At 37.6% G+C, this 11,777-nt stretch overlaps 1 protein-coding gene across 2 annotated transcripts; it reads right to left on the reverse strand.

Annotated features, from left to right (window-relative positions):
* Positions 1-334: 334 nt before the first annotated feature.
* LOC101470113 (CTP synthase 1) lies at positions 335-11,752 on the reverse strand. 2 transcript variants are annotated; one of them, XM_004550953.3, is made up of 18 exons: positions 11,621-11,752; positions 9,682-9,861; positions 8,451-8,621; positions 8,200-8,300; positions 7,143-7,259; positions 6,817-6,900; positions 6,230-6,310; positions 5,392-5,543; positions 4,643-4,775; positions 4,385-4,473; positions 3,710-3,804; positions 3,161-3,223; positions 2,979-3,022; positions 2,797-2,893; positions 2,661-2,716; positions 2,329-2,425; positions 1,990-2,134; positions 335-1,540 (listed from the first exon to the last, which is right to left on the reverse strand). In XM_004550953.3, the coding sequence occupies exons 2-18, from the start codon at positions 9,845-9,847 to the stop codon at positions 1,465-1,467; spliced, it is 1,767 nt and encodes a 588-aa protein (XP_004551010.3). In that variant the 5' UTR covers positions 9,848-9,861; positions 11,621-11,752; the 3' UTR covers positions 335-1,464. The 2 variants fall into 2 exon arrangements, with proteins under 2 accessions (XP_004551010.3, XP_004551009.3); XM_004550952.3 differs by having other exon boundaries at positions 11,590-11,739.
* Between the last annotated feature and the right edge of the window lie 25 nt (positions 11,753-11,777).

Below are 11,777 nucleotides of genomic sequence, written 5' to 3' on the forward strand. Positions count from 1 at the left end.
TCATATGTGCAGCGAAGATCTGAAAAGGGAAGTTGATAACAATGTCGGTTTTTATCCTCTGGGAAAGCCAAACTGGTCTCACAGCTATATGTAAAGTGACTGTGACCTCTTAACATTATGCAGTGATGGAACGGGTTCAAGTTACATGAAGGGACCATGGAGAGCAACAAGCTTCCTCTCCACTGTCCTGGTTAGTAGGATAAAAAGTCCATCCTTAGGCAGTTGTGACACCAGCATATTTATGAAAAGTCATTCACAGATACTTACAGCTTGTAGGTGTAGTATTCTCCAGGACCTCCCCCCCCCCAAAAAAAAAAATACAAATAAACAGATGTGCTGCATAACACATGCATCTAAATTTAATAAATAAAAGGCATTTCAGTACATTTGGGTCACACAATGGTAACAAAATGGGATCTCATGTTACTTAGTAGACTGAAAGTGCAAGAGGGACATTTGATAGTTATAACCTACTAGATGCTTTTACTGATGCTTCAAGATCCATTTGAGATCGTAGTTTTAGTTTTATTCTGTTGTTGTCGCAAAGGTTGCTTAAATTTCCCCAGCTGTCAGATGATTGTGCATCAGCATATTTCAATTTAAACAGTTCTTAGTCAGAAATAGCAGTAAAGGGCAATCATGTTTCCTGGTCATAGGCAAAAGTTGTGCAACATGAACTGGTCAGTTCAGTTTTAGGGCTTCACAAACTAATGGCGTTCCAAAGTGAGCGAGTCTTCAAATGACAGCTTACGTGCAGAAATTAAAAGCCTGCATCCATGTGATTGATTCATGCCTAAATCTTTAACATTATCAGAGCAGAATATTTCACATTTTCACCCAAGAGTCACAGCTTCATGTCCAAACAGATCTGGATGTAATACAGAGAAAGATCGCTTAAAACCAAACCAGTATTAAACTATGGGGGAAATACAGATGAAAAAACTGACAATTACAACAATTTAAAAAGGTAAATATATCAGTAATTCCCAATATATATATAATCCCACCTAACCCTTTCTCAATTCCAAAAACAGAGAAAGTCTCTGAAAAATATTTCTCTGAAAAACTCCAAAATACACATCTTCTCATTATTTTACCAGAACATCATTATGATAACGGCAGTACACTTTATACCGATGGGCTGATGTCTTCCCTTTAATCATGTACCTTAGTGTATTCTTTTTTAACAAGTTCCATTACAGCAACAATTTTTTAAGTTCCCTCATAAAACCTTTATTAATACTTGATTTTTGCAGCAACTTTAAAACACTAAAATAAACAGAATTCACTACCTTTAATATTTTGCTGTAGGCAAAATATTTGAAGAACATAAATTATAAATTGTTATGACAATAAAGTATTAACAATTCAAAAATACAGAGTAATACAAAGATTGTTTGTGCAGAGTCAGTCAGGGTATTTCCTGGGTGATCTCCATGAGCGGCACATACACAAAAATTACTTCTACAAAGGCAGAAACTTCAGCTCACGCATGTCCATGTCGGGAGAGCTGCTACCACTGTGATCACTGTAGGTGTCCCTGAAATGAAAGGTAAATTCAGAAGATTATTACATCAGCAAGACATTATAGGGGCAATTTTTTCTGTAACTGCGGGAATTGTTGTGACATAGCATCAGTTTTAAATGCAGATATAATATGTGTGGGCAAAATGCTTAATGACTGATGTTAAATATTGATCAAGTTGTAGGTTCTTTGTAAGAGGTTTTTTCACATGTTTACCACTCAGATTACTTATTAAAAGTGTCATCAAAGCATAAATGTCAGCTAAATATGATAAAAAATGAGAGAAAGGTGAAATAACATTCAACTGTTTGGAGGTTGGAGAAACACCGTGATGGAATAAGCGAACTGGGAAGTTATAGCTGCAGTTACAGCTAAACTTCAAAACTGTTGGACTGTCACCATTGCAGTTTCATTTCCTTTAAATAACTTTTGGATTGGCAAGTGATTGATGTGCTGGTGTTTACCGTGGAGAAAGGCGACAGCCCTTGGCCAGGTAGCTCTGGAGTTTTCCTGCAGAGGCCAGCAGGAGACCAAAGTATGGAGGAGAAGGTTTGATAGGTCTGGAGGTGAACTCTGGATGATACTGCACTCCAACAAAGTAACAGTGGTCTGAAACCAAAAAATTGCATATTACTGCACGTTTCTGCTCCCTCAGGCTTCATTTAAACAACAAAGATTAAATGTTTGATATCATAACGAAGGACAGTTTGGGGTTAAACATGATTTCTCTACATCGTGTTCATGAATTGTATGTATTAGAAGAAGCCGGTGGGTGCTGGATTTCAAACACACTTTCCCCATACCCTCTAATTCAATGACTTCCATCCGCTCTCCTTCCACATCCTGACCAACAAACTGAAGTCCTTTTTGTTCAAAGTGATGCTTCAGCTCTGGATTCACCTGAAATAAGATAAGATTCTGTGATCCAAGGTTTTATTTTTTGTTTTGTTCTTGCAGTACTTCTAGAAGAAAAGCCATGGGCCCAACAAAACAAAATAATGTTCAAATCAAATCTCAAAGTTAGATAAGATACTGCACACAATACTTTTGCTTAATAAATTTTGTAATTACAAAATAATTTCCACACTTTTCGCTGTATAATAAAAAAAAATTTAACCCTTGTTTGGATCACTACCTCAAATCTGTGTCTGTGCCGTTCGTCAACATATTCCACATCTCCATATAGCTTTCCTGGAAGAATAAAAAATATTTTATCAACAGTAATTAGGTAGAAGAAGTCCAGGTATCATTTGATCCAGGGAGATACATACTCAGCACACTGGTGCTGGATGAGAAAATGGTCCGCCTCTTTCCCAACCTCATAGTCCCACCCATCTGGCCTGGGTTGTGTTCTGGCATGTCAATTACCTGTAGGGATCAAATCAAGATTATATAACTAATAATGGATGGTAAACATGCATGGTAAAAAAACAAAACAAAGAAGATAACATACCACAGGGTGTTTGGATTCTGGATTAAATTCTGTGGAGTTGGCATCTGAAAAACACAAGATGAACTGATCTGAGCACAAATCAGCTTTCCAATAGGTGGAAGCCTTAATCATCATTAAATTAGAAACCACTGGAAGCAAATGTTTCTTAGCTGTGTCCTCAGCAGAACTAAACAATCACGTACCTTCCCATCCAAGAACACTGCGGGCAAATTCACACACTGCCAGCTGCATGCCCAAACAAACGCCTGCAAAGAACAAGGCCAGTGGAATTCTAAATATTAAACAACATCTTTTTACATAATATATAAATCACTGACTACATGTAATGAATTTGGATATTAAATGCTACCTCATATGATTAATTGTCAGTAAAGAAAGGTGTGCAGTAAATACAGATTACCCTTTCAATATGCACCAGAGAGAATTTCAGCAGCCAAAACAAATACAAGACCTTGAAACAAAACCCCAGTAGGGGGTTTGTCTTTTCATTGGTGTAAGCGGTATTTGAAAAATTCATATCATACATAAAATATATGAACAGCATCCCAGCACATCCTCTACACCACCCAGCACTAAGGTGTGTAGGACAGAGTCTCTGCTTAGACTGAGTCTATATCTATAATCAACTCAATGTGTTTCCCCCTATTTGTCTTTCAATAACTGCTCAAACTACGTCCAACTGCAATATAATATGATACACAACATACAGCATAGCCTGACATCTCCCTTACCCAGGAATGGCTTATTCTGTTTCCGTGCCCAAGAAATAGCCTCCATCTTGCCTTCTGTCCCTCTTGCACCAAAACCTCCTGGCACCAAGACACCACTGTGGAAAAGAAAGAAAAGACCATCAATGCTCAATTCACTGAGATTTCACAGACACATGTAGAACCACTTAAATCTATTTAAACCTTGTGTCACTCTCTCTGGAAAACTTAAAAAAGCAAAATGCCAGGCTGGTATTGTACAGCCAATGTAAGATAATTCAGTATCGTATGGTTAGTGAACTAAGTAACATAATTAGAAAAGCTTTCGTTTGTGATAGTATCTGATTAAGACACACTAGTGACATTTTTCTTCAAAAAGATGAAGAAGAAAGAAGAAAAAAAACAACAACACTATCCTAAATTGTGTTTCCTTTATCAAAACAACCCCCTGCGGTAATACAATAATCTTTTTCGCTGTCCCCAACTTGTAGCATAACCTGTTACTGCTTCTTTTGAAACAGCCACAGACAAGCAGGACTTTTCTTTTAACCCATTTGCAATATTGCTACTACCATAGCTGCACGAACTATAATACTCTATATATATATAATAGAGTGTACATTTTAATATCAACAGCTGCTGATTATCCAAGATTATCCACACTTATTAGCGTGTTTTCGCCTTGTTTTGTCTACTCACTGAGCACTGCAGAGTTTCTGCCAGGCCTCGTGATATTTCACTGGATCATCTTGCAGGGTTGTAGTCTCCAAATCTGCAGAGTCTATGTACTGCAATAACAACAAACAGTGTAATCTGGATAGAGATCAGTCAACAACAGGCTGTACAAATACAGGAATATGTGAGGTTTTATTTAAGTATAGCAAGTTTATCTAAAAACAGTCCAAACTGAAAACAGCGATGCAAAATTCAGAAATTAGAAGAGAGTTGTCTCCTTACCTTGACCTCTAGTTTGTGATTAATGGCAAGGGCTGAGTGCTCTAGGGCCTTAATAACAGATGTGTAGGAGTCAGCTAACTTTGTATATTTTCCCACCAGGGCTATGGAAACATGCTCCAAGAGACGGTCGGATCTGAAAAGAGAGGGAGATGATTTATAGTACAGAATCTGGTGCATTCTTTGAATGATTACTTCCTCAGCTACCCGTTTTACCCGATCCCCTCAACGCTCAGTATGTTGTACTCACTAGGGAAAGAATAAATAAATAAATCTGCTTCTGGTGTCAGCATTCTTTAGGGAAAGTTTTGTGACCAAAATCATAACAAGCAACATTATTGCTGACATATTAGGAGGTTCTGAAACTTAGATTGAATCTGTCACGCCTACTTGTCTAGTAATGTTATGTTCAAGAAGTGAATATAATATTTTTTTTCATTAGCAGTGTAATGGTGACTAAAAGATCATGCCTGGATGATCTACAAGTCTGACACCAAGTTTTAAATTTAATAAACACACAGAGTCCTTTTTTTGTGTTGTATTTGAGGTTATGTCATGAGCAAGGAGCAAAAACAAACAAACAAGCAAACAAACAAACAAAAACAGCATCGTGGATATTCAAGGCTTCGAAATACACAGTCCAAAACACATAGCAGCCAAGTCCACCTTTTTGTACCTTAAATGAATGTATCTAGTTTTCTCTGTTCAAGACAAAATTCAAAATAGTTAAAGGCTGAGATACTCTTTCCTACCGGTCAGCCATCTCCTTCCACTTTGTTAACATCTTTCTGGGTCTCATCTCAATGGGCAAGTTCAACCGCTCGCACAAGTACCTCACAACACCCTGATCCTCCAGCAGCAGAGGAACTCTATAAATTGAGGAGACATCGTGGACACAGATCACCTGAAAGGAATTAGAAGACGTGTTATTTGTTGTCATCTGCTACCTTTTTTTTAAAAAACCATTTTAATACACTGACCTGTCACTTTATTAGGTATGCCTTAGCTATCAAAAGGACCACAGTGTCTCTTGGTATAAAATGTTACAAATCCCCCACATCTTTGCAACATCACCGCTGGTCTGAATTGTTGATACAAAGTAGGATGGATCCACGCTTTCAATTTCTCTACACCACATTCTGACCCCTTCTGAATACCCTGGTTGTAACGAGTGGTTATTTGAGGTACAGCTGCCTTCCTATCAGCTCAAAGCAGTCTGTCTATTCTTCTCCGAACTCTGGAATTAACCTGGAGATGAAAAATCCCAGTAGATCAGCTTTCAAAGTCACATCAACTTTCTTTCCCATTCTGATGCTTGGCTCAAACAAGCACCTGAGCAGGTGTACCTAACAAAGTGGCTGATGAGAGGATATGCTTTCCACATCTGAGGTCAGCATCTATCTAAATCTAATGATATCATAGCAACAAAAAGTAATTACTTAATAATAATAAATTATTATATAATGTTATATCTATTTATAAAATATGACAACATTATCTGAAAGAGTAGATGTGAGTAGTGATGAGAACTGCACTAGCTCATAACTAACATAAGTAGCCTACCCTACCTACAGTTTTACAGGAAATCACCTGTGTGGGCTCCACATGACAAAACATGGAGATCTTTTCCTTGACAGATGTTTCTAGAGGAGTTGTGCAGCGACAAACAATCTGCCAAAAGAAGGACATATATATCAGGATAATGTATACAAACAAAATAATGCCAGAGCGCACACTTGAGTGTTTACGATTTAATACACTCCAAATTTTATTTGATTGTGTACATAATGAAATTAACATGTGATTCAAAAGGATGGCTTTATCAGAAGAATGAGGACAAGATCTGAGAGGTACACTCTTAAGCGAGTTTAAACCAGCTTCTTTGTGCTAACTGACTTGAGAAAACCTAAAACCGGGCATTTCACATCTCATATGACTCTTCGTCCTCACAAAATGATCCCTGTGAGTTCCCCCCAATCCAGTGACAGACATTATCAGATGATACTGATATAATAGTGGTAAAAAAAAATCTGCCAAATCAATCCTACAGAAAACAGTTCATCTATTGATTTAGCACGCAGTTGTAAAATTAATTCAAGTTAGCCATTTTAATGCTTAGTGCATTTGATATCCATTTGACTTGCAGATATAAGAATCAGTTTAATCTGACTACCCACCAAATCTGCAGACAATCCCAGCCCTCTGAGTTCTCGGACGCTGTTCTGGGTTGGTTTGGTTTTCTGCTCCCCTGTGGTATTGGGCTTTAGAGAAAAGATACAGCCACACAAAACAAAGCATAAATGGCCGTGCAATGTAAGTCCAAAGTGATTATCCCCCCCTGTTCAATACCACGTTCCTTCAATTACCAAAAGAATGAATTTAAGACTAATGAAACAAAAATATTTCAAATTACTCATTAGATCTGGTGATCTTACAGGTAATCAATTTTTCTACAATATCTGCTAACACTACTTGGTTGTGCATGGTCACTAGCAAACCATACCTGTGGTATCAAGCTGACATGGATGTTGCAGAAGTTCTCCCTTTTCACCTTAAACTGGAACTGTCTGAAAGCTTCAATAAAAGGCATGCTCTCGATGTCCCCCACTGTGCCTCCTAGCTGTGGACACAAAACACCAGCTTAAAGCACAGAATTACATGCAAGAATACACAGGCTGAGCCTCAGCACTTTGGAAAGACTTGGGAAATACAGCACACTGTCAGCAGTACCAAGCCCATAATACTGTCAGCGCTGGTTTGAAGTATGCTGTATAGAAAGAACTGCTAGAGGCAGGATAATAATTTAACTTGGTTTATGAGAACTTGACTCTTTTAAGCTGCAAATATATTAAAGACGAAATAATTCTGCAGCACATACTGTAAAATAAACACTTGATTTATAACACAATGATTTAACACTGTTTTTTAAAAATACATAAAACATTTATTTCCCAAGGCTAGAAACAGCGCCAGTGTTTTTACAACCTTTCAACAGCAAATCATTTTTTAAATCCCTCTATTTACCAGTTTTTACTGTTTTTTGTTTTTTTTTTGGTGCATCACAGTGACACTCATTTGTTCGGGTTCAGCTATTTCTCAGACCTGCTGCTGAATGGTGCCAATATTTGCTATCGCTTCAGGCAACAAGCTTTTTTTTTTTTTTTTTTTTCAATCCTTTTGGAAAATGTCATCTACTTCTCAAAATCACTAGAAAAACAGAATTGCACAAATGATTAAAGCGGTGGTACTCAGACTGTGAGGTGTGGAGCTACCGCAAGTGGGGCATGGACGACCAGTTGAAAAATGTTAAATGAAACTAAGTTGAATGAAAATTATCCATTTTTATGTGAAAAATACATTTGTTGTAGATATTATAATTACTTTATTTCAGAAAAATTCAACAAGTATTCCACTTCTGAAGTGGAGCATTATTTTTTTAAAAGTCTGAGAACTACTAGACTAAAGAATGACCCATGGTAATGTAAATAAGATACTTCCCACTGCAGCATATTTATTTACACTACAGGTCACCTTGGCCAACAACATAAATCCCAGCTTACCTCTATGACACAAACTTGAGGCTCCACACCGTCCTCATCCACTGAAATGGTTGCCTGCTTCATTACCCATTCCTGAATAGCATCTGTGATGTGTGGCACCACTGACAAAGAAAAGAAACATTTTAGCTATAGTTATCTGTGCATTTGCATTGTATAACTCAACCCTGAGAAATGCATGCACACATGTCAAATCCGCTTTCCTAAGGCCCGTTTTGGCAATAAAAGCAGTTATGTAAACAGTAATATCCAACCTTGTACAGTCTTGCCCAGGTAGTCTCCTTTTCTCTCCTTGTTGATTACTGATTGATAGATCTTTCCAGTTGTGATGTTGTTATCTCTGATAAGGCGGATGTCCAGGAAACGCTCATAGTTACCCAAATCTAGATCCACTTCCCCACCATCATCGAGAACAAACACTTCACCTGGAAAAGACAAACAGTACATCAGTGTTTTCACACAGTTTGTTTCATAGTAGCTTTTCACCTGGTAAAAATCCTTCCTGAGCCCCACTTGAGCCCCGCTTACTAACATAACAAATAAATATATACTTGACACTTTATTACGTACACCTTGCTCATACTGTGTCGGAACCCCCTTTGCCTTCAGGACTGCCGTAATTCTTAGTGGCACAGATTCATCAATGTGTTGGAAACAGTCCAGAGGTTTTGGTCCATGCTGACATAAAAGTATGACTTACTTTGGTGCAGATTTGTTGACTGCACGTCCAAGATGCAACTTCCCTATTCCACCAAATCCCAAAGGTTCTCTATTGGAATGAGATCTGTGATTTTGGCACAGTGAACTAATGTTGTGTTCCATTTGCCTCCAAAGTCAGAGCTATGAATGATGCCATTCCTAAATTTAGTTTGTTCAACAAAAACTTGGAAAAGCAAGCAATGCCATTAATGCATCACTAGCAGTACAACCCAATGCTTGCTTTTGCTTAAAAATGCTGCTGCAAGACATTCACAACTGTCGGTGGTCTGTATATGAGGTGTTTGTGGTTACAAACACACGAATATGCAGGATATCTTCTCTTTTTTGGGACCACTGTATAAAAAAATCTCAAGAGATCAACAGTTTTTGAAATCCCAACCCAGATGGCAAAAACAACCATGTCATGTACAAAGTCACTTAATCTACCTTTCCTTCACATTCAGCTGCTTAGTTTGAACTTCTTCAGCTCATCTTGACCCTATCTAAATGCCTAAATGCACTCAGTTGCTGCCATGTGATTGGTTGATTTTACACTTCCATTGGCAATCAGTTAAACAGGTGCACCTCAAAAAATGGTCAGGGACTGTACACTGTATGGAAACAACCTGTGCCCACACCACTCTACCTTAAAGGCTCTAACACTCCCACAGCGCTTCTTGTCAAATGTTAACCACAGAACTCCATCAAACAATTGAATCAAACTGCTGATGGCAATTGACTGAGGACAAGGACATTGTTAGAAGCAGTAAATTATAAATTACTTACCGTGCTCATAGGGTGAAAAGGTTCCAGCATCAATATTGATATATGGGTCAATTTTGATGGCTGTGACATGAAGACCGCAGGACTTAAGGATTGTTCCCACACTGCTGGCAATGATGCCCTTACCAATACCAGATATAACGCCACCAGTAACCAGGATGTACTTCATAGTGGCATCTAAGACTAAACACAGAAAACAGGAATCCAGTAAATGACTTACAAATGTACTTTACATTTCTAGGACAAGTTCTTAGCAATACTGGCATTTACAAGCTTTATTTACTCAAGTAGACAAATAGTATTAAAAGTCCCAAGGGTCCTTCTGCAAGTGGAAAAAAAGACATTTTATTTTATAATTTTCTATAGTGTTTTTGGGGAAAATAAATAAACACATGTCCCGCTATCCAGCGAGATATTTTAGTTGCTGTATGCTATGCTTGACACGACCCTGTCACCAATACTCCAGAACTTAAATAAGTAGAATTGAATAATGTTGTTTAATACATTTTTGGCCTTCTTTTAAGGTAAGGATAATCAAACTCATACTGAGCATTTAATTTCAGATAAGACTTAATTTACATGGCTGAATCAATACATTATTTTTATTTGTAGATGACGACATAAACATAACAGGGTATCAAACCAGTGCTAGTATTTGTGTTTCCTCAGAAAAAGACCCAAGCTGTGGAATGTATTGGACTATAAAAGTCGAAAATGTAGTTATAAAAATAAAGGAAGTAAACAGAATTGAAAGGAATTTCTTTCTTGGTAATATGTAACAGGCTTCCATCTGTCAGAATGACCGACTTGATCACCCAGTCAAGTCAAACAAGATCGGAAGAAAACAAAACATCTCAAACAGGTTTCAAGGGCTGCACATAAGTTGTGGGACTTACCACCCTTACTGTCCTTTAAATATATTGACGTTAAGTAAATGGGTTTAACAGTTAAAAGACATTTCTGTAGCAACAAAAAACAACAACTTATTTTAATTGTTATATTTGTTAAATAATATGTTATATTTATTAATTTAGTTATCTAGAAGTTAGGACAAGAGAAAGATCATTTTGTTTGTGCGTATGTGTGTGTTCGTTGGGGGCGGGGTCAGATTCAAGGAAAACCCTGCACAGAATGACTCCTAAACTGTCTATTTTAACAAGGTACTTGCCCTGCACCAACATTTAAATGGAGAATTTCGCTATGTGCTCAGTAAATTTATAGCTATAACACTTAACAGCACAGCCTGTCTGTTTCATGGTTTGATTAAACTGACAGCATGATGGTGTTTTTCCTTATAGAGGTGTGGCTAACCCTTTGTTTACATCCATTTGTTTACATTGTTCGGACCTATGCATTACAGTGAGACTGTACGAACACAAGTGGGTAAATCCAAATTGTAAAACCTAAGAATGTGTTAACATGTGATCGAATTACACCGGTGTGAAACACGCAGTGAATCATTAACTTTTGTTATTGTTTTTATTGACAATGTATGAAGTTAAATTGGCGGGAAAAAAGAGCGCAAGAGTAACTTCTCCAGAGGGGCTCCTGAGAGCTTTCGCGGGTTACTGAGTTTAGCCGCAGGTAATTTGTCGTTAAAGGATTGCTACATACATATTTCACAGAGGAAAACTGGTCGGTTGATTAGTTTTCACCTGTCGTAACCCAGCTAACATTATCCATACTGTCTTGTGTGAAGTCCTGGCTTACGGATTTTACTTACAGAGACAAAAAAAATGATTCATTCATTAGCATCCAACAAGAAAAATGTCATATTTATCGTGTTATTATATCAGTTAACTGGTTATAACCAATTTTGGGACACCAATAACCAAGTTAGCGGCATTTTCTTCACCTATTAAACGACTTTCCGAGATACAGCGTCAATAAAAAAAATCCATACAAACTCACCAAACGGCTATAGCAAAGTGTCCAGAAATACCTTGATGTAGTGTTTATCTAACGAATTTCTTTCTGTTCGTAAAGAAAGCCCACGTTGTTGCAGTACAGCAAACACGTGTATGACAGGCTGCGCTGACTGGTTGAGCCACTTCTCCAACAGACAGTTTGCGTCCTTCCGTTTCGTAATGTAAGTAAAT

This window comes from Maylandia zebra, linkage group LG11, assembly GCF_041146795.1.
Source record: "Maylandia zebra isolate NMK-2024a linkage group LG11, Mzebra_GT3a, whole genome shotgun sequence".
Lineage (NCBI taxonomy): Eukaryota > Metazoa > Chordata > Actinopteri > Cichliformes > Cichlidae > Maylandia > Maylandia zebra.

Coding starts and splice junctions, on each gene's coding strand:
- LOC101470113 (XM_004550953.3), bottom strand. CDS start 9,847: ATGAAGTACATCCTGGTTACTGGTGGCGTTATATCTGGTATTGGTAAG. Junction 4,474..4,642: donor ATCACAAACTAGAGGTCAAG/GTAAGGAGACAA, acceptor TTGTTATTGCAG/TACATAGACTCTGCAGATTT. Junction 3,224..3,709: donor ACAGAATAAGCCATTCCTGG/GTAAGGGAGATG, acceptor TGTTCTTTGCAG/GCGTTTGTTTGGGCATGCAG.